The sequence below is a fragment of the Periophthalmus magnuspinnatus genome, chromosome 17, assembly GCF_009829125.3.
Source record: "Periophthalmus magnuspinnatus isolate fPerMag1 chromosome 17, fPerMag1.2.pri, whole genome shotgun sequence".
NCBI classification, from domain to species: domain Eukaryota; kingdom Metazoa; phylum Chordata; class Actinopteri; order Gobiiformes; family Gobiidae; genus Periophthalmus; species Periophthalmus magnuspinnatus.
This window is the reverse complement of record NC_047142.1, coordinates 6,880,792-6,905,078: the sequence shown is the minus strand read 5'-3', so window position 1 is coordinate 6,905,078 and position 24,287 is coordinate 6,880,792. Positions and strand designations below refer to the sequence as shown.

General features: G+C 38.7%; 3 protein-coding genes across 4 annotated transcripts; 1 reads left to right on the top strand and 2 right to left on the bottom strand.

The window, feature by feature from the left end:
• Positions 1-150: 150 nt before the first annotated feature.
• sirt6 (sirtuin 6) lies at positions 151-5,303 on the top strand. The gene is made up of 8 exons (XM_033982119.2): positions 151-356; positions 656-783; positions 2,499-2,681; positions 2,789-2,848; positions 3,536-3,631; positions 3,715-3,795; positions 4,031-4,154; positions 4,300-5,303. The coding sequence occupies exons 1-8, from the start codon at positions 291-293 to the stop codon at positions 4,579-4,581; spliced, it is 1,020 nt and encodes a 339-aa protein (XP_033838010.1). The 5' UTR covers positions 151-290; the 3' UTR covers positions 4,582-5,303.
• A 6,015-nt stretch (positions 5,304-11,318) lies between these two features.
• Positions 11,319-13,522, bottom strand: LOC117385538 (relaxin-3 receptor 1-like). The gene is made up of 3 exons (XM_033982828.1): positions 13,316-13,522; positions 12,402-12,845; positions 11,319-11,924 (listed from the first exon to the last, which is right to left on the bottom strand). The coding sequence occupies exons 1-3, from the start codon at positions 13,520-13,522 to the stop codon at positions 11,319-11,321; spliced, it is 1,257 nt and encodes a 418-aa protein (XP_033838719.1).
• A 3,467-nt stretch (positions 13,523-16,989) lies between these two features.
• LOC117384932 (cyclic AMP-responsive element-binding protein 3-like protein 3-A) lies at positions 16,990-24,143 on the bottom strand. Of its 2 annotated transcripts, XM_033982112.2 has the most exons (10): positions 24,040-24,143; positions 23,838-23,942; positions 23,299-23,569; positions 21,882-22,012; positions 21,502-21,612; positions 21,208-21,314; positions 18,640-18,708; positions 17,859-17,943; positions 17,486-17,579; positions 16,990-17,374 (listed from the first exon to the last, which is right to left on the bottom strand). In XM_033982112.2, the coding sequence occupies exons 1-10, from the start codon at positions 24,058-24,060 to the stop codon at positions 17,214-17,216; spliced, it is 1,155 nt and encodes a 384-aa protein (XP_033838003.1). In that variant the 5' UTR covers positions 24,061-24,143; the 3' UTR covers positions 16,990-17,213. The 2 variants fall into 2 exon arrangements, with proteins under 2 accessions (XP_033838003.1, XP_055084730.1); XM_055228755.1 differs by lacking the exon at positions 24,040-24,143 and having other exon boundaries at positions 23,299-23,456; positions 23,838-23,914.
• Between the last annotated feature and the right edge of the window lie 144 nt (positions 24,144-24,287).

Sequence of the window (24,287 nt, the reverse complement as noted above, 5' to 3'; positions counted from 1 at the left end):
GTTATTAGTTAATCTTTGTAAATGTATTATGGATTGCTGGTGTCATTAGGCTTTTACGACGATTACAAAATCCTGGTGTCCTGCTGTAACTTTCATCCTGTCTTTTGATTCATGGATGAATCAAAATAACAGAAATCGATCACTGTTGTCGCTTACATATGACGTCATCCAAAACACAGACCTCGGAAGCTTCGTGAATATCTTTTCTTGTATTACTGGAAAACAGGACATGAGCCAAACTACGCTATCTACACTATTCAAGTCTATAAAATATACTTTTCACTCCCATAATGTCTGTAAATTATGCTGCCGGATTGTCGCCTTACGCGGATAAAGGTGTCTGTGGACTTCCAGAGGTAAAACAATGCTAACAATGCTCTCAGTGCTAAGATGCTAATAGGCAAGCCTCATAACATCAACAGCTACACAAACAGCCATAAGGCAACAAAGCATGTGCATCTGTGTTTTTACATGTTGAAGATTCAACGTATCTTTGTCTAGACAGTTGGTCTGTAAACCTAAAACCAATTTGTTTTTTTATGTTTTATTAATTTGATAGTAACAAGACATTGCATGTGGTTATAATTCAACTTAATTCAAAGTAAAAATTTCCATCGGCTTAATATTTGATTCTGTTGTTTTGATTCTGTGGCAGTCATTTGATGGCCCCGAGGAGCTGAAAGCCAAAGTAGTGACTCTGGCTAAAATGATCAAAGAATCCAAATATTTCGTTGTTCACTCTGGAGCAGGAATCAGTACCTCAGCTGGAATCCCTGACTTCAGGTAATTTTTAAAAATCTATAGGCTACATTAAAAATGTATAATATTAATAATACACACTGAATGTGCCTGTGTGGTCGTTTCTATTGTTTCCATTTCGTCTGACTCATACTTCAGCTTTGTGTTGTAGTACCTGAATTAGGGCAGTTGAGGGAGCTGTGGTCACGTTGTGACAGCAGCATTTATTTCAACCGTTTGCCCATTAAATACTCAAGCGCTGCCACCCCATCAAACCATCTCACATTTCTTTGAAAACATCAGTCTGGATACTAGGATAATGTGTTTCTGTTAATGATGTGTGTATGCATGATCATTTATCATTACCTGCCTGTTCATTTAAACTGACATTAAGTTTTCCCACTGCTTTATGTAATGCAGGAGTTTACATCTTGGAAATCTAGCAATATGACAATAATATCGCATACCGCGACATTGAAAAGCATGACAGTGTTACCTTCAATACCGTCTATAATACATGTACGAGTGAGAGGAGGGGAGACGTGAGGCTTGTCGGTCAATTAATGATGCATTTTTCATTGAAATCACTTAAATTCACATTCTCTTAATAAATGAGCATTATATGCCAGTATAAAAAAATGGTTATTGCCCCACTTTACAACACATTTGCCTGGCGAGTCATGGATGAAATTTAAATTTTGATATCACCCAATTTGGAGAGATAATAAAATTAGGGATAGGTAATATGGTGGCTCCAGTGATAAATGATATCAGAAGGTTTCCCCGGATATCGGCAATGATCAGATGTGTAAAATGTATGATTTGATGATTGCATAAATATTTTTTGTAAAGTTTCCCACTCTCTGTGACCTAATTCTTGGGATTAATCAGTATTTGGGTGATCTTGGCCAGTTTGCAACACCAAGCCTCAAAAACCTGGGTGCCATCTTTGACAAAAACATGTCTTTAGAGCACCACTTTAAACTGTTAGCAAGGAACTGTTTCGTTCACGTGTTTTCAGACCAGGGGGGACCGATCCTTCCAGGCTGTTGCTTCCAGGTTCTGGAACATTCTCCCGTTCTGCCTGCGTTCACTAGACTCTGTTGATGCATTCAAAGGCCAACTGAAAACATTCTTATTTGGTCAAGAATTTAAAAGTACAGTAGTTTTATGGTCTGCTATGACTGCCATATTGTTGTGTTTTGATTATTGTAATTGTCTTATCTTTTATGTGTTTTTAGCTTGTTGTTGTAACACACTTCATGACTTCTTTGTCTGTGAAAGGTGCAACAAAAATAAGCGTTGCTTATTGTGTGCCCATGTGGCATTTCCAGGTTGTCCTAAGTTAAGTGCATCAGGTGTGTCTCTTGGAGCAGACAATGGAATGATATATATATATATATATATATATATATATATATATATATATATATATATATATATATATATATATATATATATATATATCAGATACATACATTTTGTTTGTTTGTTTTTTTACAAAAGTCAAAAGGTAATATAGTACCTTTTAGTATAGTATAATATATATAATATAGTATAATATTGATTATCAGCCACAGGTATTGGCTCCAAACATCCTTATCAGCCCATTACTACATTAATATAAAAACTAAATAAATAAAAACTTGAGAAAAATCTGTCACAATACTGTTTACACACAGCATTGACTCCCTGTGTATTCATAGCTTGTTTATTTAATGGTAGTTTGGTTGACATAATAAGGTTTTGTTTAATTTTAGGGGTCCAAAAGGTGTGTGGACTTTAGAAGAAAAAGGTGAAATGCCACATTTTGACACAACATTTGAAGATGCTCGTCCCACTTTGACACACATGGCCCTTCTGGGTCTGCAGAGGGCAGGCTACCTCAAATATTTGATCAGCCAGAACGTGGATGGACTCCATGTCCGATCTGGTTTCCCAAGGTAACTTTCAGCTTTTTGCTATCTTTATGCACACTATGCAGGTGTTTTTCACACAAACCACTTAATGCTCTCATTATGAGCTTTATGAACTGTGTTGTTTGCCCTAGGGATCTATTATCGGAACTTCATGGAAACATGTTCATTGAGGAATGTGGAAAGTGTGGCAGGTATAATGGGGTTTTATTTTAAATATCAGATTTCATTATGTGTTTCTTTGTTTGGAAAGCTTGGACTTTACATTTAAAGTTTGTTTTATCTATGTTGCTGAACTATATAATTTAAAGCCATAATATTATTTCATATAAACATCATTATGGATCAAATTCTGATCTATCAAATGTAGTATTTACTTGCCATATCATTCTGCCCTATTTATAATTCATGTGAATAATTTTTTGCCTTGTTTTACCCTGTTACATAATAAATACATACACATTTATGTATACTTTTTAATTTCAGTACAGGTTTGAATGTGTAATATTCTGATTCAAATGTTATCAAATGTGTTTTAATCACTGAGATTCCCTCAATACACTGCACACAATATAGATTAGCATGAATGAACTGGTGTAAATTAACCTCCTGCAATTTGGTAACCCTGGAAACAAATCTCAGACCATATGTTTAAGGAAGAGAAAAAGTGCTTATTCATGATCTACCAACAGCTCAGAGAGCTCCTTTGTGCAAAGAAAATGTGTTTGTGAACATTAATTGTAATTGACATTTTATTTTTTCTAAACTAGAGCAAGGTTTGGGGAATATTATAAAACCAAAATGATAGCTTTTTTATCCTCCTAATTTTAAACTGTTTCAAAATTGTTGATAATAATACATCTGGAAATGTTCCGTTGCAGGCAGTATGTGAGGGAGAAGGTGATTGGTGTAATGGGTTTGAAGCCAACTGGACGTTACTGTGAGTTTGTTCGCTCTAGAGGACTCCGGGCTTGCAGGTAAAGCAAGTTCTTTAGCACCTAAACCTCAACAACAGGCCCCAAGATCAAACTGAATGTCTGAAAACTAATGTCTCAATCAGGGGGAAGCTGATTAGCACCATCTTGGACTGGGAGGACGCGCTCCCTGACAGAGACCTGAACAAAGCAGATGATGCCAGCAGGTAATCTAGTCCCTCTAGAAAATATTCACTCCAGAAATATGGTTGTTGACACTCAGGGACAATGCATGCAGGCCCAGGTGCAGACCAAACTGAAGGAGGAGATGTCAGGGTATCAAAGGACTGCAAAGACAATACTTTTCCATTAAATGCCATTAATTTATACACCTAAAATAAGGTTGCAATGCACCCTTTTGCACCTCTGCGGACCCGGGCCTTAATGTATGTATTTTTGCAGACAAGCTGACTTGGCACTAACTCTTGGCACATCCATGCAAATTAAACCAAGTGGAGATCTTCCTCTCCTAACCAAGCGTAAAGGAGGGAAACTAGCCATTGTCAATCTGCAGTCTACCAAGCATGTGAGTAAGAATCTGTTGAGCTCTTCTCTTCAGTACAGACAAGTTAATATATTTAGCGTACATAATTACTGTACATGAGTAAGGGCTTTATGTCAATAGCACTTTTTGTATTGATGTTAAATTTGCATTTACTCTTTTCCCATAGGACAAACATGCACATCTGCGGATCCATGGATATGTGGATGAAGTCATGAAACAGCTCATGGAGCTCCTCGGGGTCGATATCCCAAAGTGGGATGGGCCATCTGTGTGTGAGCGTTCAACAGGCTCTGCAGAGTTCAAAAGTGAGTTAAAGGCAGAAGAGGACAACGTCCCAGACAGAATAAAGAGTGAAAGAAAAAGAGGGGCTGCTGCACCAACAGAAGACAGGAGCACTGTGGAAGCAACAGTGCCCTTAAAGAGAGAGAGAGAGACCAGTCCACTGTAGGGATGTAAGGGTATTGTGTTAGCAAAATTGCCTCGATACATCCCTTGTCCTCAGTCAAGAGAGGGAAAAGAAATAACCCCAGGTGTGACATTGTTACACAGGCATCTTCTGTTGAAGACATTTATCAAAGAAGACATTTCACTTTTCTTACACTACCTGGATTTAAGGACACAGAGCAAATCTATGTAAAAGACAGAACTACTTAGGTTGTTTTAGTGTCTGATTTTGTCTAAGCTGTTTTCAACACTTTATATAAGAATCCATGTGAACTGTTTTTTGGTTGCCGTTACCAACAACATGCATCTCAACATATTAGTAAAAGAAAATTCTATTCTGTCAACTGGACAAAAAGTTTTTTTGAGTGAAGACATTTCATTACTCATCCAAGCCACTGGTCAGATTACTGGTGGACACTCCCTTATATCTATCTGAAGAGAGGAGCTAACTACACTGAAACTAACACACCTGTTGTTTCTGTTTCTTAGCTAGGTCTATTGAGCTACCTTAAGTGTGAACTGTGTCTGAGTCATACTAGCATAATCATTCAGGCCTCATTAGGTGTTAGTTTTAGTGCAGTTATCTCATCTCTTCAGATAGATATAAGGCAGTATCCACCAGCAATCTGACCAGAGCTGAAAAAGTGTCTTGGCTTATTGCTGAGTTTTAGAAGTTCAATTATATGAACCCCTCTTACTTGCACAACATTTTATATTAGCTTACCCATGTGTTTGGAGGACTCTTTTATATAAAATCTCTAGATGTTATGTGTTATTCTTTGAAGGCAACTGTTGTGACATCCAACTTCTACATAATCATATAGAGAAATAGCATGGGGAATCATCACTGATCAAAGGAAGAGTGGATCTAGACACACATGGTGTTAAAGGTTTGTATGGTAGCTGCACACATTGCCTCAAAATACCTGCTTTTCATTTAAATAAATATTTTATTTTTTTACTCAAGCCTCAAGTCCAAATTGAGCTAGTCACGTTTTCTTAGGTTCAGGCACAATTTCCAATAAATATCTACCTATTTTAGTTTACAAAGTTTTTTTTCATTTGCTTTGGCGTTTTGCTATATAATATGCAGAAGCTGTTAATTCACTGTAACTGGACCACTATATGTGTCAATGATTTAGTTTCCAAGAAGAGAGCTTTTCACAGTTAATTGCTTTATTTCATATGTTTTATAAATCCCCTCAATACATATACACTGGATGTGGTGGTGACCTTGCTCCAAATGAGTGTCCGTTCACACTGAAAAGAGTGAAAATTATGAACAGTGAAAATCCATATATTTTCTATGCACTGAAGAGTTTAGCACTCCCTTTAAAACCCCTCAGACTTCAGTCCAAAGGGGAAGAAAAATTGGCCTAAAAGTCCCCTTTTTCAGTTGACTTCACCTGGAGTAGATCAGATGGGGCATTACTCTGCCACAGGTGTGCTGTTAGGTAGAGGAGTGAGTGTGATCCATGTTCCCTCTGGACTGTCCCTCTCCACAAAAATGGAGTGGGCTGTGTAAATTGGTGTAATAAAGGCAAAGCAGCTGCCACTCTAATGGCAGCATGGTATAAAAGGAACGTGTGTGCTCCCTCCTGTTTCTGTACTTGAGTGTAACATTGTGGACTTCCTGTGGCCCTGAAACTTGGCATAGACGGGAGTGAACAATAGCGGTAGAAGTAGTCGGGCTGCTCAAAAGACATCTACAATATTTTGTGGGGGAAAAAGATATGTACCAGACATGTACCTGCATTGAGGAACTTTTTGTGTAGCTGAATAGAACATATTTTCAGTTTGCTATTTTTCTGGACCATTGTACTATAGTGTACTTTCCAACCAATGCGCTGACAGGACTGCAGATTATCATAAAAAAATATTCTCACAATTTGAAGAAGCTCAGCAATTGGATGACCATTAAAAACATCCCACTGATGTCACAGAACAAATGTGGTCTAATACTTTGCTTCAAAGCCTTTGTGGGTTTGACAGGAGCAGCATCAAACTCCTAGTGTAACTCCAGGTCTGTGTGAGGAGGAACGTCTTTGCAGCTCATTAACATTTTAACATCTGCTCCTCAGCACAGCACAAGGGACAGCATCACACAGGGCACTTCCTCAGCTATTAACCACTGCACTAGGAAGTCCAACAGCTGGCTCAGTCATCCTGTCAGTGACACATTTACAGAAATCATGCGTGAGGTGGTCTAGTCTGCATGTTTGAATGTGCTTTGCCCCTTTCATACAATTTTTTTTTTTTTACCTGATGTGCCTAAAATGCAGGTGCAAAGTGACTGCGTCTGCATGTTATGTCCACACAGTATTAACCAATGTATTGAGATTCATCACCACAGTCCTTAATGGAACCTATTCTCCAGAGAGAAAATATATTGTGTTTCGCAGCAGGGCATGAAAACACTCAAAATGCTCTCAGAGAATTGCTGCAAATGATTTTGTTCCAGTAAAATAACAGGTAGTTTAAGTCTACCCAGTCTACCCAGGGCTTAAGGTCTCAAAAATACATGGGGTAAGAATGCACTATAGCTTTACCTCTGTGGGAATTCCAGATAATAGTAATAATAATGTATTGGATTTGTATAGTGCCTTCAAGACACACAGAGCAGTTTACATTATCCATTCACTTCACATTTCAGCTCCAACCGCACCATTTACTCACTCACTCATTCACTCACCACATACTAAGCAGGTAGGTGAAGGACAGAGCGTTAGTATGCTCTGGAGCAGTGATTCTTGACCATAGGGTCGGGGCCCAAAGTAGGGCAGCCATCTAAAGGCCATGAAATCAGAAGATTATAATACATTTAATATAAGATTGGGCCCCAAGTTACCTTTTACAGAAAAAGCCCCAAGGTGAAAAATGTCAAAAACCCTGTCCTAGACCAACTGCCCTTCCACTGTGGTAACTGGTATTTCTAGCTGTCTCCCATCTGATGGCATTCTCACTGTGTTCTGATTGATAAAATTGGCTTGGCAAATCTTTTAATTAAGGCAAATTGTAAAATGTAAACATTTTTCAGAAAAGCTGAATGCTGCATAGAGCTTTTCTTAGTTATTGCACTCCACTGAGACTAGTGCTGTTTTTTGGGTTGCCTTTCTTGGATCCTACACTCACCCAAAGAAAACCTTAAGACCTATGTAATTATCCAATCATGTTGCACTGTGAAAGGAAGAGTTATGTAAAGTGTGTGGTGCCTTGAAAATGGTTGAAGTTTAAACCAAGTATCAGACTGGGGGATCTCTGTGACATATGACTATAATGAAATACCACCCCAGAATGTTCTAAGCATTATACGAATGGCTGCTGTGAGATAAAGATGCTTTATTAATATTAACTGAAAAAATGCAGTGAAAAGACTGCATCCATGTGTGATTCTATAACAATGATGCCATTAGATGGTAAGTGCTATATTAAGATGAAAGCTGCCTGACCTTTTCCACAACTTCATTTAAATTATAATCATTTCCACACTGAAGAGACGATGGTAGACATGTTGATACTGGTCTATCTGCACTGAGCACACTTATAGGACCCTTTTAGTCGACTGTGTGCACTTATGGTTTTGTCTAGTCAGTACACTGAGCAACTTTTTGTGTAGCTATATAGAACATATTTTCAGTTTGCTATTTTTCTGGACCGTTTTTACTATAGTGTACTTTCCAACCAATGCAGTGAGAGGGCATAAAAAATATGCAGAATATTCTTACAATTTGAAGAAGCTCAGCAATTGGATGACCATTAAAAGCTGTGGTCAATATCTCACTGATGTCACAGAACAAATGTGGTCTAATACTTGGCTTCAAAGCCTCTGTGGGTTTGACAGAAGCAGCATCAAACTCCTAGTGTAACTCCAGGTCTGTGTGAGGAGGAACGTCTTTGCAGCTCAATAACCTTTTAACATCTGCTCCTCAGCACAGCACAAGGGACAGCATCACACAGGGCACTTCCTCAGCTATTAACCACTGCACTAGGAAGTCCAACAGCTGGCTCAGTCATCCTGTCAGTGACACATTTACAGAAATCATGCGTGAGGTGGTCTAGTCTGCATGTTTGAATGTGCTTTGCCCCTTTCATACAAAGATATTTCTTTTTTTACCTGGAACACAAAGTGAATTTGCACCTGCATGTTTGATGCTAGTCCATCTCTACAGTGCACACTTATTAGTGAACTGTGTGCAGTTATGGTTTTGTCTTTTATTAGAGCTCCATTTAACCACAGCCAGTGCCTTTTTTTATTATAAAGCTCTTTGATGGTTGATGTGGTGCATCAAGGTCACAAGTGATGTAGAAGAAAAAAGTTACAGAGCCATTTTTATCCTATGACACTGAATTTCCTTTGGGGTTTGGTGGACATGATTTATCACTTGGACCTGTCATCCGCTGTCTTTTCTTGAAGCTATTGTGAATAGAAAGAGCCATCTGGGATTTCCTCTCATGCATGTTTTATTTTCATTTATTGTTAGTACAGTAATTGCATCACATAAAAAAAAAATAATAATAATAATACTTAAGTTAAAATACTAATGCACCCGTTTAAAAATGTACTTAAAGATTTTCTGGTTTTATAAAGCTTCAAATGTAGTGATTTTGATAAAATATTTGTGCTAAATTTATACATTTTTTATAGCTGTTTTTATTTGTTTCTTTTTGTTTTGTCTCTCAGCCTTTTCAGTAGGCCTCAAACAATAATAGAAAATATTTTAACTTTTCAGTAAAAATAGTAGAAAGCACTGATACCTGCTCTCAAGTGTAGTAAAGTAAAAGTAAAATGTATCCACAATTTACTTAAAGGTCCTATATCATGCAAAATTGACTCATGTGAACTTTTAGACATGTTAAAATGTTGTTATCTCATCAAGAGTTGTGTCTTGTTTCATCCACGCTTGCTTGGTTGTCATGTATTATTATTAGTCTGTCTGTATCTCTAAACTCAAAATGATCTGTTCCACCTTGTGATGTCATGAAGAGGTAGCTTTCATTTTAACAGCTACCTTTTACTGTTTGTTCAGTAGAGATTGGCAATTCCAGGGCTAAAATCATCCAGTGATTCTAGTGAAGGTGTGTGGAGTTTAAAAACACAGTGGAACACTTCCTGTATTACCAAATGACATCACAGTGTGGATCAAGTGGAATAGAATGTTTTCTGTCTGAGAAAATAACTCAGCCTAGATATGCAGGGTTTGTGTGTTAAACATGTGTGAATGAAACAAAACACAACTAAGGGCATGTTTTGGATGAGGAAACAACATTATAACAGCTCAGAGGGTAATATAGGTTCTTAAAGTAAAGCACAGATAACAAAAATTTGACTTAAGTACAATACTTTACTACTTTTACTTATGTTCCACCACTGTTATGGTGTAGGTATACTTAGTCGTTCCCACAGAGAATGTCCGTGGCATTTGAGCCATCGATCAGTTCTGTTGGGGAAACTTGTCAGAGAGCCACAGGCTGTTGGTGCAGTTATTGAGTACCTAGCTGGAGGATTAGCATATTCTGCATGTTTTAGCCTGATGGGGAAGTTAGAGCACCTATACCACACACTGAGAACATGCTCTACTGCACAGAAAGGCTTTAACTGACCCAGGAATTGTACCTGGAGCATTTTGTACTGACGCAAAAGTGCTATCTCCGCGATGTCCAATTTGTTTGCACTGTCCTTTGTGCAGCTTTTGTCTTTTGGATTGGATCACATTATTTTCCTTCTTTTTGGATCACTTTGCCCATTACAGATCAGGAAACACATTTTGATATTATACTGTTAATTTTCAGTACGCCATGCCCCATTCACAATCTATTTTCATCTCATTCCTCCCATTAAAATATGATCCTCATGATGGATGTGACCTACACCTTGTCCCTTCTAATTGACCAATAAGCTCTAATTCTGATAAGTGATGTAATTACAGAGCATAAAAGGACCGCGTGGTATTTGCTTATCAATGATTCTGAACTGAAAGATTGTAAAAGGGCAAAAACGCGTCTGCGCTTTTGTGCTAAAACCAGTTGTGTGACCAGATAAAAGTAGAAAAACCATACAAAATGCATTGTCCTTCTAATGTATTTTATTTCATGGTACACACATTATGCTGGATTCTGAAGCTGTTACCAGCAGTGCAGCACTACATATGGACAATAATAAAAGGAACTGTACAATCAAGCACCAAGTCATGCCTCTGCAGATCCTAGAGGGCACATATGTGATGGGGACATGGCTGCGAACATCACAACATATACACTCATAATGCAAGTGTAAGATTGAGTTTACTTTGCTGTTTGTGGGAAGCCCACTCCTCCTGTACTTCGCTTGATTTGGCAAAGACTCACTTAACTGTTGTATTTGTAGATGTCTGATTGATTGCTTTGATTCAGACATGGAATGGAATAATGTACTGACTTCATAGGTGGTATAGTTTTTATAAAGTGTGTATCCTAAAGTGAATTTAAGGCTAGTCTACATTCATATGGAGTTTTCTTTGTTAAATGTACAGTAATACTGCATCAGTAATACTGCATGCTCAGTACCCATAACAGAATATAATATTACCCAGAACATGTAAAAGATACTCTATCAATTTGGCTCTATCCATCACAACTCTGTGTGGACAATGGGCATATCAGGTCTCACAAGAAAAGAATGGTTTGAAACCAAATTACTTTTTTATGGACAAATATAATATTTTCACACTCATACAATCTTAAGTGATGTTTAAATCATTGCCCTCACATATTCATTTCTGTGCGTACCATGACCAAGTTTGGGGGAGTCCCTTCCACTCTCCTGCCCCTCAGAGCCCTGGTGAGGATGGTGTGGACAGAGCGGGACACTCGGAGCAACATGTCCTTGAGCCCAGCGCGGTACTCCTTGCGGATGAGGCAGTAAAGGACTGGGTTGAGACAGCTGTTGGCATGAGCCAGACACACAGTCAGAGGGAAAGCATAGGCCTGTGTGTTGTAGAAAGCCTTACTGAATGGAACCAAGTCAAACTTAATGAGCACGCCCCACAGTGTGAGCGCCTGGTTGGGGAGCCAGCAGATGAAAAAGGATAGCACCACGATGGTCACTGAGCGGGTGACTTTGGAGCGCCTCCGGTGCCGCCCCCTCTCACTCTCGGTCTTTTCCATCACATTCCCATTCGTCACACTGGCCACAACACGCCGACTCAGGATGAAACGAAGCAGCAGGAGGTAGCACACACTGATGATGGTCAAGGGCACTACAAATCCCAGAAGTACTTTCTGTGTCTGATAAAGTCCAAGCAAGACCTGCGGGTCCCACTGCCCTGAGTCTGAGAAGCGCACCAAGCACAGCTCGTCTTCAGCAGAGACCTGTGAAGACAAGGGCCACACACAGTGTATCCTCACTAGGGTGTTTACACTATAAAGAAAGGTTTGTGATTATGTGAACAAATATTAAAACATGGGCCACCTATACATGTTGCAAGCTTTAAATGCTACCCTAGGAAAGAGATGGCCATAGATGAACAATTCCAAAGTGGAATAATAATTTAATGTTCTCACCAGAGAGAGCTGGCTCTGCATCACCATCCATATGCATGTGCAGATGAAGAGTGAGTTTGAAGTTTTCATTTGTTTTCATGTGACATTTTCAAAAGACAAAGACACAGCTTACATAAAGTTTGTGTCCAATTACCGAAGAAATGCACCTACCAGCTGTCAACATTTAATAAATATGTGAAAGAAGATCCCATCTGTTCTTCCATATATGCTCATATTTTTCATTGTCCTTGTGTCAGTTTTGCAAACTAAACATCACAAACATATTATCATGTGTGTATAACTAACCTGGACTGTTGTTGAATAAAGAGCATGGGGTAGAGTAGCCACCAGTGACACCACCCATATGGCCAAACTAGCCCATTTGGCACGAGCTATGGCAATCCTGGGGCTCTCCATCTTCAAAGAGGTCATGAGAGAGTGGTAGCGCGTCATGCTCATGGCCGTGAGGAAAAAGACACTTGCATACATGTTGAGAGTAGTTACTGAGCTCACTATCTTACACATGATTCTGCCAAAGGGCCAGCGAAAGTCCAGCACTATGTCCACAGCCCAGAAGGGCAGAGTTAGCACAAACTGGAGGTCTGTCAGAGCCAGGCTCATCACAAAGCTGTCAATGGAGGAGTGGTGGTGTCCACGGCGACGAGAGTGGAGCAAGAACAAGGCCAAAAGGTTTCCCACAAGCCCCAGCACGCACACCACCAGGTAGACCGAGGCAATGACAATACGCACCTGTCACAGATAACAACATATGCTCATTCTCTGCCCTATAATCATCCAGGGGAATCTGGTTCATACATGAGTCATTTATATTTTATACAAGTCTAACTTAATGGTACTTGTGTGATAAACCTAAGGATATTTAAAGTAAACTCATCATTCTTTCCTTTCAGCCACTGGAAAGTCACAATACTCACAGCTTTTTATACCCTCCCTTTTACTCTACCCGTTGTAGATTAACAGAACTAACCCAGAATGTCCCTCCAGAGTAAACCATTATAGCTTATTGATATCTTCTTTGAAATCTATTAAAAAGAAAATGAATAGTATACATACTATTAAATAACGTTTGCTATAAGAATAGTACTTGGGGCTACATCAGCTTTGTTTTTTGATTGTAATAGGCTTAAATATCAACAGTCTTTTTCAAGAGATGAAGTGCACACAGTCCTGTTCTAACTCGGTTTGTGAAAGTCACTTACCGCCAGGTTTGCACTGTCTCCATATAGATCTGAGGTGGATTCCTTTGAAAGTATCTGGAGCCAGCAGTGGAGTGACAGGTTCAGTGTGCCCAGGTTGGTCGCTGCGTTTGTGGGGTTGATCAGTTTGGAGATGTCGCCTTCATCCTCGTCCCCCCTGCACGCGCTGTAATCTCCAAACAGGTCGGATCCATTGCTGTTATTCTGCATACTCTCTTAATAAAGTGAACTACTAACTACACAGGAAAAAAAAAAAAATCCCATTGTCTTGTCCCGTAATAGTCGTGTTCTGCAGTTGCATAGATCCCATTACGCGCGTCTCGTTCCTGTTAACCCAGAATAGAGTACTTTTTAAATGAATCTACATCCAGCTGAGATGCTCCACGTTACTTCATTATTCGCCCTCAGTGTGTGCTGTGAGGAGCAGGTGTCAGCTTCGTGTTTAGACTTGTTCCGTCGGATGCTGCGGGCTTTTAAAGAGTCGCTCTACTCCTCTTCACCACCGCGCGCATCTGGACCAGGGAAATGCGCGAGGAGCAACACTTGAGAGCACTGGAAGACGCTGTACATCCTGGATATCTGATTTTAGAGAGATCGGGTCAGAACAGGAAATAAAACAATGTTTGGTTGTAATTTATGACTAGATAGAAGTTAATTAATGCAACACTATATGAATAGGGCTATTTGTTCATAAATTAAAGTTAGTAACAAAAATTGTCTATATTAATTATGCTGACCGGTAGCAGCTTAAAGGCAGAGAAATGGGCAGGCTGTAGGTTGTGGAGAGGTTGCCCATATATAGTGTTGCTGGAATATCATTTGAGCCAGTTAAAACAACTCTTTGTCTGCTTTCATTTAAATGTCTTCAGTTAAACATCAAATATTGGATTAATATGAAAGAATGCTGCAACTAAGTAGTCATATATTTTAAATTAAGTTACTAGTAATGTAAAAGCCAAAAGTTAAATCTGTCAACTGGACAATGAAGACATTTCACTGCTCATCCAAGAGCTTCTTCATTTCTAGTCAGATTGCTGTGTGACACTGCCTTAAGAGAGGAGCTAACGACACTGAGACACTGAACCTGGAAACAGCTATTGTTTACAGTTTCTGTATGTAGGATAGGTCTATAGAGCTACACTAAGTCTGTGCCTGAGTCATAATTAGTATATTCATACAACTCTCAATGAATGCTTACCCTCCTACTGGCATCCTGGCAAAATCTACTGTTCTCTTTGTTTCCTTTGTTTGCTTTGGGTCTGAGGATGGAGATATAGATGGAGGAGAGATTGTGTCTAAGGCCCCCATTCCTGTTCAAGGAGAATTGCTTCTTTAACTCCCCTCTCAAACCATTTATTTTCTCTGGCTAAGATTTGTAGCTCATCATCTTCAAAGGAGCGGTTAGTGTCTTTGAGATGGAGATGTACAGTGGACTGGCTTTTACTTTGGATCAGACCTGGACGACTGAGAGATTACACAGACATCTTTACTAGTGATGTGTAAATTCCCTCAACACTGCCTTTAGGCCAGTTAGGTAACTCAATGGAACATCTGTATTAACAGAAGCAGAAAAGGGAGAGGGATCAGATGAAACCCTCAAAATTCCAACTGAACTTACACAGCCCAGTTTTTAAATCATACTGGGAATTATTTCTGTAAGAAGTAGAATATAAAAGATTGAACTTGAGAGATTGACAGCTCATTTTAACAACCCTTTCTTTGAAGATGTACTTCAAAACGACTTTTTAGGTCATATGAGTCATCTTATTGAACTCAACATTGGCCCCTCTTGATGTGAGAATATTTTGCAAGTCTGATCTTCAGCATTTTCAGCTAATGCTATAAACTTGATCAATCTTATAATATAATAAAAATAAGAAAAAGATAATAAGAGGTCAGTTGTTTGCCTTTGTTTGAACGGTTTGTCCACCAAATGTTGATGTACAAAATCTTGTTCTTTCAGCTCAGTGAAGGTTCCTTTATCTTATATTGCAGTTGTATATAAGTATTACAGTACATACTCATGATGTTTTCTTTGACTGTATGTTCTGTTGTCTTCTCTGGTTGTTGTTGTCTACCCTTACAGACTAGGCTCTGTCCTGTGTACCAGCAGCATAGATCTTTTAATTAGTAGTCTGCATCACATTATTTAAAGGAAGAGATAATTGCTTTTTTAATTATCCTGACTAAGAAGTGATCTTGTATTAACCAGCATGAGACACCATGATGATATTCATGGTGTCTCAGTGGCCTTATTTCCTCTGTTCAGTCACTTCTGAACAGCAACATTGACTCTCTTCCACTTTTCAAATCCAGACTCAAAACCCACCTGTTCACACAATCCTACACCACATAATCAGTCACTCTCACCATCTTACAGTTTTGTATCTCTGTTTTATCTGTAAATATGTGTTTTTAACTTTGTCTTGTACAGTGTCCTTGAGTGTCCTGAAAGGCGCTTTCAAATAAAATGTATTATTATTATTATTATTACTTCTGACAGACAAGCCACGGAGACAAGCAGGTGCCAATTTGCAGATCAGATTTTTGGAAGGGCAAGTCCACTCACAGTACAAATGTATGTTTTTCAAAAGATTTTATCAATATACACACTCAATTGGAAAAAAGCATGACAGCTATGTAACTATGTAGCAAGAAAACAGCTACCAAAAAAAGAGAGAAAAAAACATTGCAATGAACTTTAACTATTGCACCTGGTCAATATTGAACTTGAAACTTCTGAAGGAAAGGGTTTTTGTAATGCTAGAAACGTCAAGAGAGTTATAAGAAATAGTATAGAAAAAGTAATATCATAGAGTTATTGCAGTTATTATATAAGTGCTTACATTTCCCAAGTCCATTCTTCCATATCCCACCACTTTCAACAACTTGTCCCTCTTTTTCTACAGTCTGAGGTGGTCGCCTTAGCTGCTTCATTATGTTTATTTATTTTGTCATTTAATTTTAATTATAATGAGCATCACAGAAACTACAGGGTTGTTGGGAGTTAGTCTGACTGTATGCAGTGCTAGTCCAGAATTTATAGCTGTCATTTCAAAAACTGACTTCAAAAAGCCCAAACCTCAGAAGAACTTGAAAATCCCCAACAGCCTCATTGATCCATGGCAATCAGGGCTGTGTTTATAATCAATATTTTAATCGCAGAATGACAGTATATTTTGACATGTGTTAATTATCTGCGTGTTTCATGTGATGATTATCAATTTTTTAACCTATCTGGGCTATATAGACACTGTGCATGTTGCAGATTGCTGGGAATACTGGTTTGGAATTCCTCTCTTTTTTGTATATATAATTTATTCAGACTATAAAATAGGTCCTTATACAACTGGCCTCAATGTTGCCCTCAATTTTTTGGCATGGGAATGCCATGAGGTGAAGTTACGGGCTATTTCTGTGGTGAGGAGAACCCAGCAATCACACTAAGAATTCATGTTTTCAGGGTATGCTTTTAGCAAAAACATCTGTAGTTTAATAAATGCAAGATAGAAAAGTTTATTACCATACTGTAGAAAATTTTAGAAAAGCAATACTAATTTGAAAAAAGTAATACAAGCAGATTGTCTCTAATGTATTGAGGACAAATCAGCCAATATATCTTATTAATGTATTTAATAGACTTTACTCTTAATTTCACATTTGTGAAAAATGCATCTATTTACAATACAGTGACACAGAAGTGTCTCTTTCACCTTTATCATAAATACATGGCATAGACTGTCAACTGCCAAGATATAGAGCTGATGATGACTATTATCCCAGGCTCCTTTAGGAACAGGCTTAGAAATGTGCTCGTATGGATGCTGCATTTGCATTAGCAGCAGGCCAACACTCGGACTCCCTCTTGGGTGGTAATGCGGCAGGGTGGAGCTCTTTGAGATCACGCATAGTCCTGGTGCCTGTGATCCACTGTGGCCACTTGTGCCCAGGACCAAATCCTCTCCATCCCACTGCGCAACACCTCTACCCCCCTGAGGGCAAAGAGGGGCGGCCGAGCGGGGGCGTCCTGCACTTGGATGGACTGCAGGGAACGTGACACCACTGTGGAAATCAGACAGTTAATTAGTATGTATGTGTATGTGTATGTATGTGTGTGTGTGTGCGTGCGTGCGTGCGTGTGTGTGTGTGTCGGGGGGGGTATGTTGAGGGGACCTTGTGTCTCTGTGAAGTCTCTCTGGCTCACTTGGCTGGAAGGGTCTGGCTGCAGATTTGAGGAAATGATGAGGGAGAAGGACAGGAGCAAAACCTAGTCATGGAGGAGAGGAGACACAGATAGGGGGGTCAGAGCCAGAACGGAAGAGGATAACTGATCTTGCATGAATCACTTTTCAAACAGAGACTAGATTTAATCCCTGAAGCCCAATGCAGCTGAACAGAGAAACACGAGCCGCACCTTTTAATGATGTGCTCGGTTTTAAATCTATACCTCCATGTATTTGCTATTGACCTGTCTATCATCTTGACATAGGCACAGTAACAATTCTCTATGGTGCAAATTACCTTGAAATTGAGGTATATGTCTTACCAATATACATGTCCCTCTGTGTGTTGCCTTCTTAAAGCTGTTAGCAAGTACAGCCTGTAGCTGGTTTAGCTGATCTAACAGAGCCCTGTAGATAGTGAATAATGAAAATCAGACATTTGAGAAAACATTCTATATTATACAACCTGGGATAAGCAGTGATCAGCACATGTCACTCACACACACACATATGCTTGTGCACACACACACACACACACACACACACACATACACACATACATATGTTGGGAGACTGATCCTAAACCATGTTGTTGATCGAATAATAAAACGCTGATGTTGGAAAAGAAAGCATCTATATGGATTTTAGTCCCCACAATGTGACAAACACCCACCGATAGCTTCTTCTGACTTGTGTGAAAAAGGTGCCCTTATTAGGAGGACCTCAAACAGACCAGCATGATAAAGGAACAAATATCAAAAGGTTTAAGTTTTAAATTGGGCATGCTCACTGCTCTGGAAATGCTACACCGTGTACATAAGCACTTTTAATACAAACTAAAACTTTTGAGTCAAGACACCTGTGGGTTACAACAACAAAGGAGACAAAAACAAAATCATTATAGATCAATACAACTTTCACCAAACAAAAAGGATGAGTGGGGCAAATGCAACAGTTCAATAAAAACAATCTTTGAGGCGATAAATGCACCACCATAACAACCCAGGCCTAAAATATTAACTAACCACTTTGTCAAACAAGCGAGATTTTCCCACAAGTCATTCATCGTTTATTAATTACCAGATTTGAAAATAACACACTCACTTGTTAGTTTCTTCTAATTGCTGGATTCTTTTCTGCAGCTGGAGGTTGTGGGCATTGCTGGCAGACATCCTACAGTGACAGAGATTTTGAAATTGCGTTAACACAAAGATGGGAAAAATAACATAAAGATAGACTTATGTAGAAGAATATGCACATATAAATATAAATAAACATGTTTACATTTGCGATAGTTTTGGTAGTGACTGTGAGCCATGGGCCTGTGACACAGTGATAAAGTCAAATCATTATACAGACCTAATATGATATAAAGTGTCTATTTTTGTCACAAATACACACAAAAAAAAAAAAAAAAAAAAAAAAAATAGAATCTGTATGTGCAGGTTTAAACAACAATTAGTGCTGAGGTTGCACAGAGGACAGTCTCTTCCTCAGAATTTGACTTTTGTGATACTGAGTGAGAGTCAGTCAAGTCCTCCTGTAAAGTCTGATATTATGTGTACTATTTATTTTTGGAAGACATTAAGGGACTTGCGTGCCATTTTCAGCTAGTGTAGTATTACGTGGGTGACCTGCCTTATAAATATAAATTATATTGTGAATATTTGGTAGTTAATGCTTATATGCAATTCATATAGTTTTCTTACTCTGCAGAGAGAGACAGTGCCTTGGTTATTGTGGGTCAAAGTTAAGACTTGAATGAATTAAATGTGTATCCTCAGCCTTCTCTTTAATTTTCTATTGTTTTAGTTTCTTTATATTATATTAGTTCTGTATGATTATTTTACTTCATTCTTGTCAGAACATTTATTTTGATGCGTTAAACATAAAATGCAGCCATCACTACTGCAATAGTACATCATGGATAGAGAGGACCTAGGTCTTATGGGTTGTCTTGACAACTAAACAAGTATATCGTGGAAAGTGTTTCCTTCACATTCACATAATCATCTGCTGCTGTTAAACACAAGGTCATCAAGACATTAGCATGGGATTTTTTTTACTTTACAATTGAGCAGAAGGGCAGGTGACAATTCTATAAAAGAATTTGCCATTTAACTGACAAGATATTTTGTCCTGGTTTATGGTTGACATCTCTCTAATTACAGCGTCTGTTTTTCATGGGAAAATTGCATAAAGTTTAACATACTCTCTATTTTTTCCTATCAAGAAAATTTAGCCATGAGATTACTATGGCAAGATTTTGGAGTCAACCCTCAACAATAAGTATTAAGGTGTTTCAAAAATTGCACCTGTCCTACATTTTAAATAGTGACGTCAAATTACTGAATGTCGTGAATGCATTATAGAAACCTTGTGTATAGCTCATTTTAATAAGACTTTGGATAATAACCTCTATTGTGGGAATTGCAGCTCCTTCATACAAACTGTTCTTTTGTGCTGCTGGTTTTAAAGTACTCTAGCCTTATGCAGCTGACCTCAAAAGAGACAATAGAGGAGGCATGTGAACACACACTTTAGTCACTGTCACTGCTCCAATCTCCACTGGTTTGGATTGTAGGCCATAGAGCTTTACACTGCAGGTAAAGGCTTCATTACTTACATCTGAAACAGGACTGTTACCCACCCCCTGACAGCTTTTGTGTCTAAATTTTGTACTCGCAGAGCCTCCTTTTGTTTGTTTTGTTTGAAGTGTAACTTTAAGTTTTAGGGTCATTGTACCCTCATTTATCACCACACTAATAAAAAAGCTGCTTATTATTATTTTGTGTTACTTCCTTTCTCCCTGGGAAACGGTTGTAACAAGGACATACTGACAATATTTATAAGAACTCAGATGTGACAATGGTGTAGCAGCCTGTGACAGAGGCCTGGATGGTTTTTTACTGGTTTATTTAGTTTTGACCTCGTACAGGGCGACTCCTGATGAGCATCCTGATGCATCATGGTGCAGGTCATGTGACTTTATTTTCACGCACCAACGTTTTTTTTAAACATAATTTCTTCTCAAAGTAAAGTTTAATCATTTCAACGTTGTAACAAGTCACAACCTGATATTTGCATATTTACATATTTTCTTCAACAAATTCATAGAAAAGAAATTAAACAAAAATTGTTGTAACACATGTCTCTGAGCCTTTAGACTTATATGTCACATTTTTATATAAAGTGACTGATAATGAAAGTATTGCTCTATCTTTTTACTGTCAATGTATTTGACAATTTTTATTTTATGTACTTTTTTTTATTATAACGGAGTTATATCTCTATGTACAATATCTCTATATTGTCAAGACATAAACAAGATTTGAGGGGAAAGTGTCTTTTTTTGAAAACAAGTGCTACAATTCCTCAGACTTCATTATCTAGGTCATGTGCAGTGAAGCAGTTTTGTTCTGAAAACTTTTTGTCAGTATCTTTGTTTTGGTTTAGTCAGCCAAATAGTGGCTCTGCCTTATTCCAGAACATTTTAAGTACAGTTTCTGTCACTGGTCTTAATCTTTCGAATCATACCTTTTGCACTCCAATTGCAATTGCAAAATGAGTGAAACTGAATGAGTTATATTAGTATAACGAAAGTGCTGCTAGTGGCTTTGTGTTTGTGACACTGAATGAGAAAAGGATGCAAGATGTCGCGTCTCATCATACCTTCCCTCGAGACTATCAACATATTCCCGCTTCTTTTTCCGACTTTCCTGAGCAGAGCGCTTGTTACGGATTTTCCGACGGATCTTCTTCAAAACCTTCTCTTCAAACTTGCCATCGAGATGAAACAGTGGAGAGGACAGAAACAAGATTTTTTTTTAAAGAAGAAGAAAATGGGGTGTAAGTGAGGAGAAACTAGGTAGGAAGAAGCAGATTTTTTACAGATAAAGATAAATGACACTTAGTGACAGTGGATTAGGTTTGACCTACATACAGTATATCTGCAGGTTTTCATACCTTGGTGAGGGGCAATTTACTGGGAAGAGTCACTCCTTCTTTCGCCAGAAGTCTTTTCTCATCTTCATCAAGCACCAGCTCTGGTGGAGACTGCTGTGACATGTTTTGGCCCTGTGAACCAAACAAACAGAATTTTCCAGTTTAATTAACCATTGGCCAGCTTATCCAAAGTTTTGAAATGTTGTCAGAATCAGTGCTCACCACAATAAGGTTTCTCTTTTAAAACTGAACCTTCAACATTGTATTCTAATTTGTATTCAAGTCTGAAATTCGCCTTTTTATAAAAATAAATAAATAAATAAATAAATCCTCCAAAATTAAATTGGCTGACACTGACAGTTTCAGTCTGTAAGCATGTCCAGCACTTCTTTTGTACTCACTTTGTGTCCGAGGTTGGATAGGAGCAGGTCCTTCACAGTGACAGACTGACTGGATGGCCGTGCAGACGGATGATTTGCTTTGAGGTAGTACACCAGTCCAAATTTCTCCTCCAGGTCAGTACAATCACAACCTACAAATCATATAAAAAACAACATAAGTATTTAAAAATATGTTACCCTTACACTTACTCAGGTATTCGTATTTGCTTTGCAAAGCCCTTAGATGTCCAGACCAGTGCATGACTGATGCTGCAGTTAGGGGGTAAATGTGCTGTTGAGCTCATTGCAATCAGGTCTAACACTATACCATTTTCAAATGTAATGTTTACAGTGCACAGTTATACCTCCCCTCATTGTTAGCTTTGCTTTAGCAGTAAATGTAAACCATCACAAGTCTGGTTCTGCAATGGATCATAATTAGGATGTTTTCATTCAGGAGTGAGACAATATGCCAAAGCTGCTCTCAAAAGTCTATCTGCATAGTGACTCGCGTGATGAATGATAATCATGCCATTATTTATCATTAAAAAAAAACTAAAAACAAATATAAGGCTTTGAGAGGATGCAGCATAAATAACGATTTGGTGTAGTAGTTACCCTGGTTTACTATATCATTTCTAGGTCACACCTCTTGCATTGTGTGATGATTTTGACAGCAGACAGTGTTTGTCCACTGATCCAAAGGTTGGCGGTTCAAATCCCGCTCTTGACATAAACATCATTGGTTGAGCGGTCAGATCCATTGATCTGTAGGTTGGCGGTGCAATTCTAACTCACACAGATGAATGCTGTCATTGTGTCCTTGGGCAAGACACTTAACCCACCTTGCCCTCAGTGTCTGCATACACTGGTGTGTGAATGTGTGTGTGAATGGGTGAGTGGTTCCTTGTTGTAAAGCGCTTTGAGTGCCTTGAAGGTGGAAAAGCGCTATAGAAAAATGTGACCATTTACCTTTTTTTTTCACATATGTTGTTTAAATTTGTTTTTCAAAGTCCTTACCTGAGGAAGGTCAGAATTGCTGTAGTAATAAAAGTGAATGGAGAGTCAAACAGTTTGTAGGAGGCTTTTTCAAAGACCTTACAAATATGTGCCACAATATAATCAATTTTGTGCTTAACTGCTTTTGTTAAATGCAGGCTATGCCTCCTTCTGTGTCATTTTAATAGTTAGCCTAATGTAACATTCTAATATGGCTTTGTAAATTTACCACACTAGTTACACTGGTCACTTAGAATCCTTTAGGGCCATCACAAATCAGCACCAACTGCAGCTCAGTATTCAATGATTGACATTATTTTGGCTTTTGTTTTACACCAACTGTCCTACCAGAAGCACTCTGGCTCAGTGGCTGAACTGGAATAAATAATGAATTTTACTGCAAACATGAACAGTTGGCACTAACAGCCTGTGGTCTTACCTAGATCAATTGCAACATCAGAAGTCCTTTCCATCTTCACTTTGCTTGGAGCTGGATAGATGTCCATTTCGGAGGGCCACAGCGTAGCACATTCTGATACAGGCCTGAGGGTAGCCTGGTTCTCTGTAGGACATCCGATGTGGTCTTCACTGCTGGCCCTGTAGGAGGTGCAGGGTGACCACAGGGGGGAGGCAGGAGCTGAGGAGCAATCGCTGCCACCCAGCAGGCTTTCCAGGAAGTCATTACCACTGCTCTCCCCAGGGCTGGGACTCTGACCGAAGGGGTATGTTGGTAAGCACACCAGATTATCATAACTGTGAAGCTTAACTTAATCATATCATTATATTCTCCCACGCACCTCGCTTAAGGGATAATTAAACTTCATTTACATCCACACCATTTCTACACAGGCACTGCCATGAACTGTCATATTATTCAGTTACTCAAATGATATTCAGAATAACCCACCTGACTGACATGACCTACTGTGAAAAGGACAGGAGTAATTCTTGAATTAATAGTTACAGGTGCTCACTCACGTCTTGAATGTTTAGGGCCCACATATGGTTGTTATTGTGATAACTGTTGGTCTGCTCATTTGTGCTTCTGAGCAGCAGGTCAATTACATCCATCCCAACTTGAACCTGAAAGTACAGCCTCATCTGAATGCAAGACTTTACACCGCCGAATACATTAACACAAAAAAGCCTCTTTTAAAAGCACATTTATTCTCAGGCTTACCTCTTCTGTTGTCAATGTCATCCCAAGACTAAAAAGCACACAAAATCCAGTGCCAACTGTTACTCTTTGGTGTCAAGAGAGGAATGATCAAGTATGTTTCAGAGGACAAAGTTGAAATGCCATATCTTCATTTTGCACTTTCACAACCCAGCTGATCACTGTCCAATAGGCTGTAAGACAGGCTCTGAATAACCAATAATGGAACACAAGAAGCAATCAAAACATGACAATACGTATCCCAGTTTCAG

What these genes read in the sequence shown, in the direction of transcription:
- LOC117384932 (XM_033982112.2), bottom strand. Translation starts at nt 24,060, where the DNA reads ATGACATTGACAACAGAAGAG. An exon ending in TGACATTGACAACAGAAGAG is followed by an intron (nt 23,943 to 24,039) that starts GTAAGCCTGAGA and finishes CTGTACTTTCAG; the next exon opens with GTTCAAGTTGGGATGGATGT. An exon ending in AGACTTCACAGAGACACAAG is followed by an intron (nt 17,375 to 17,485) that starts GTCCCCTCAACA and finishes TGATTTCCACAG; the next exon opens with TGGTGTCACGTTCCCTGCAG.
- sirt6 (XM_033982119.2), top strand. Translation starts at nt 291, where the DNA reads ATGTCTGTAAATTATGCTGCCGGATTGTCGCCTTACGCGGATAAAGGT. An exon ending in GAATGTGGAAAGTGTGGCAG is followed by an intron (nt 2,849 to 3,535) that starts GTATAATGGGGT and finishes GTTCCGTTGCAG; the next exon opens with GCAGTATGTGAGGGAGAAGG. An exon ending in AGAGGACTCCGGGCTTGCAG is followed by an intron (nt 3,632 to 3,714) that starts GTAAAGCAAGTT and finishes TGTCTCAATCAG; the next exon opens with GGGGAAGCTGATTAGCACCA.
- LOC117385538 (XM_033982828.1), bottom strand. Translation starts at nt 13,522, where the DNA reads ATGCAGAATAACAGCAATGGATCCGACCTGTTTGGAGATTACAGCGCG. An exon ending in GAGACAGTGCAAACCTGGCG is followed by an intron (nt 12,846 to 13,315) that starts GTAAGTGACTTT and finishes TATCTGTGACAG; the next exon opens with GTGCGTATTGTCATTGCCTC. An exon ending in TTTATTCAACAACAGTCCAG is followed by an intron (nt 11,925 to 12,401) that starts GTTAGTTATACA and finishes TTGTCTTCACAG; the next exon opens with GTCTCTGCTGAAGACGAGCT.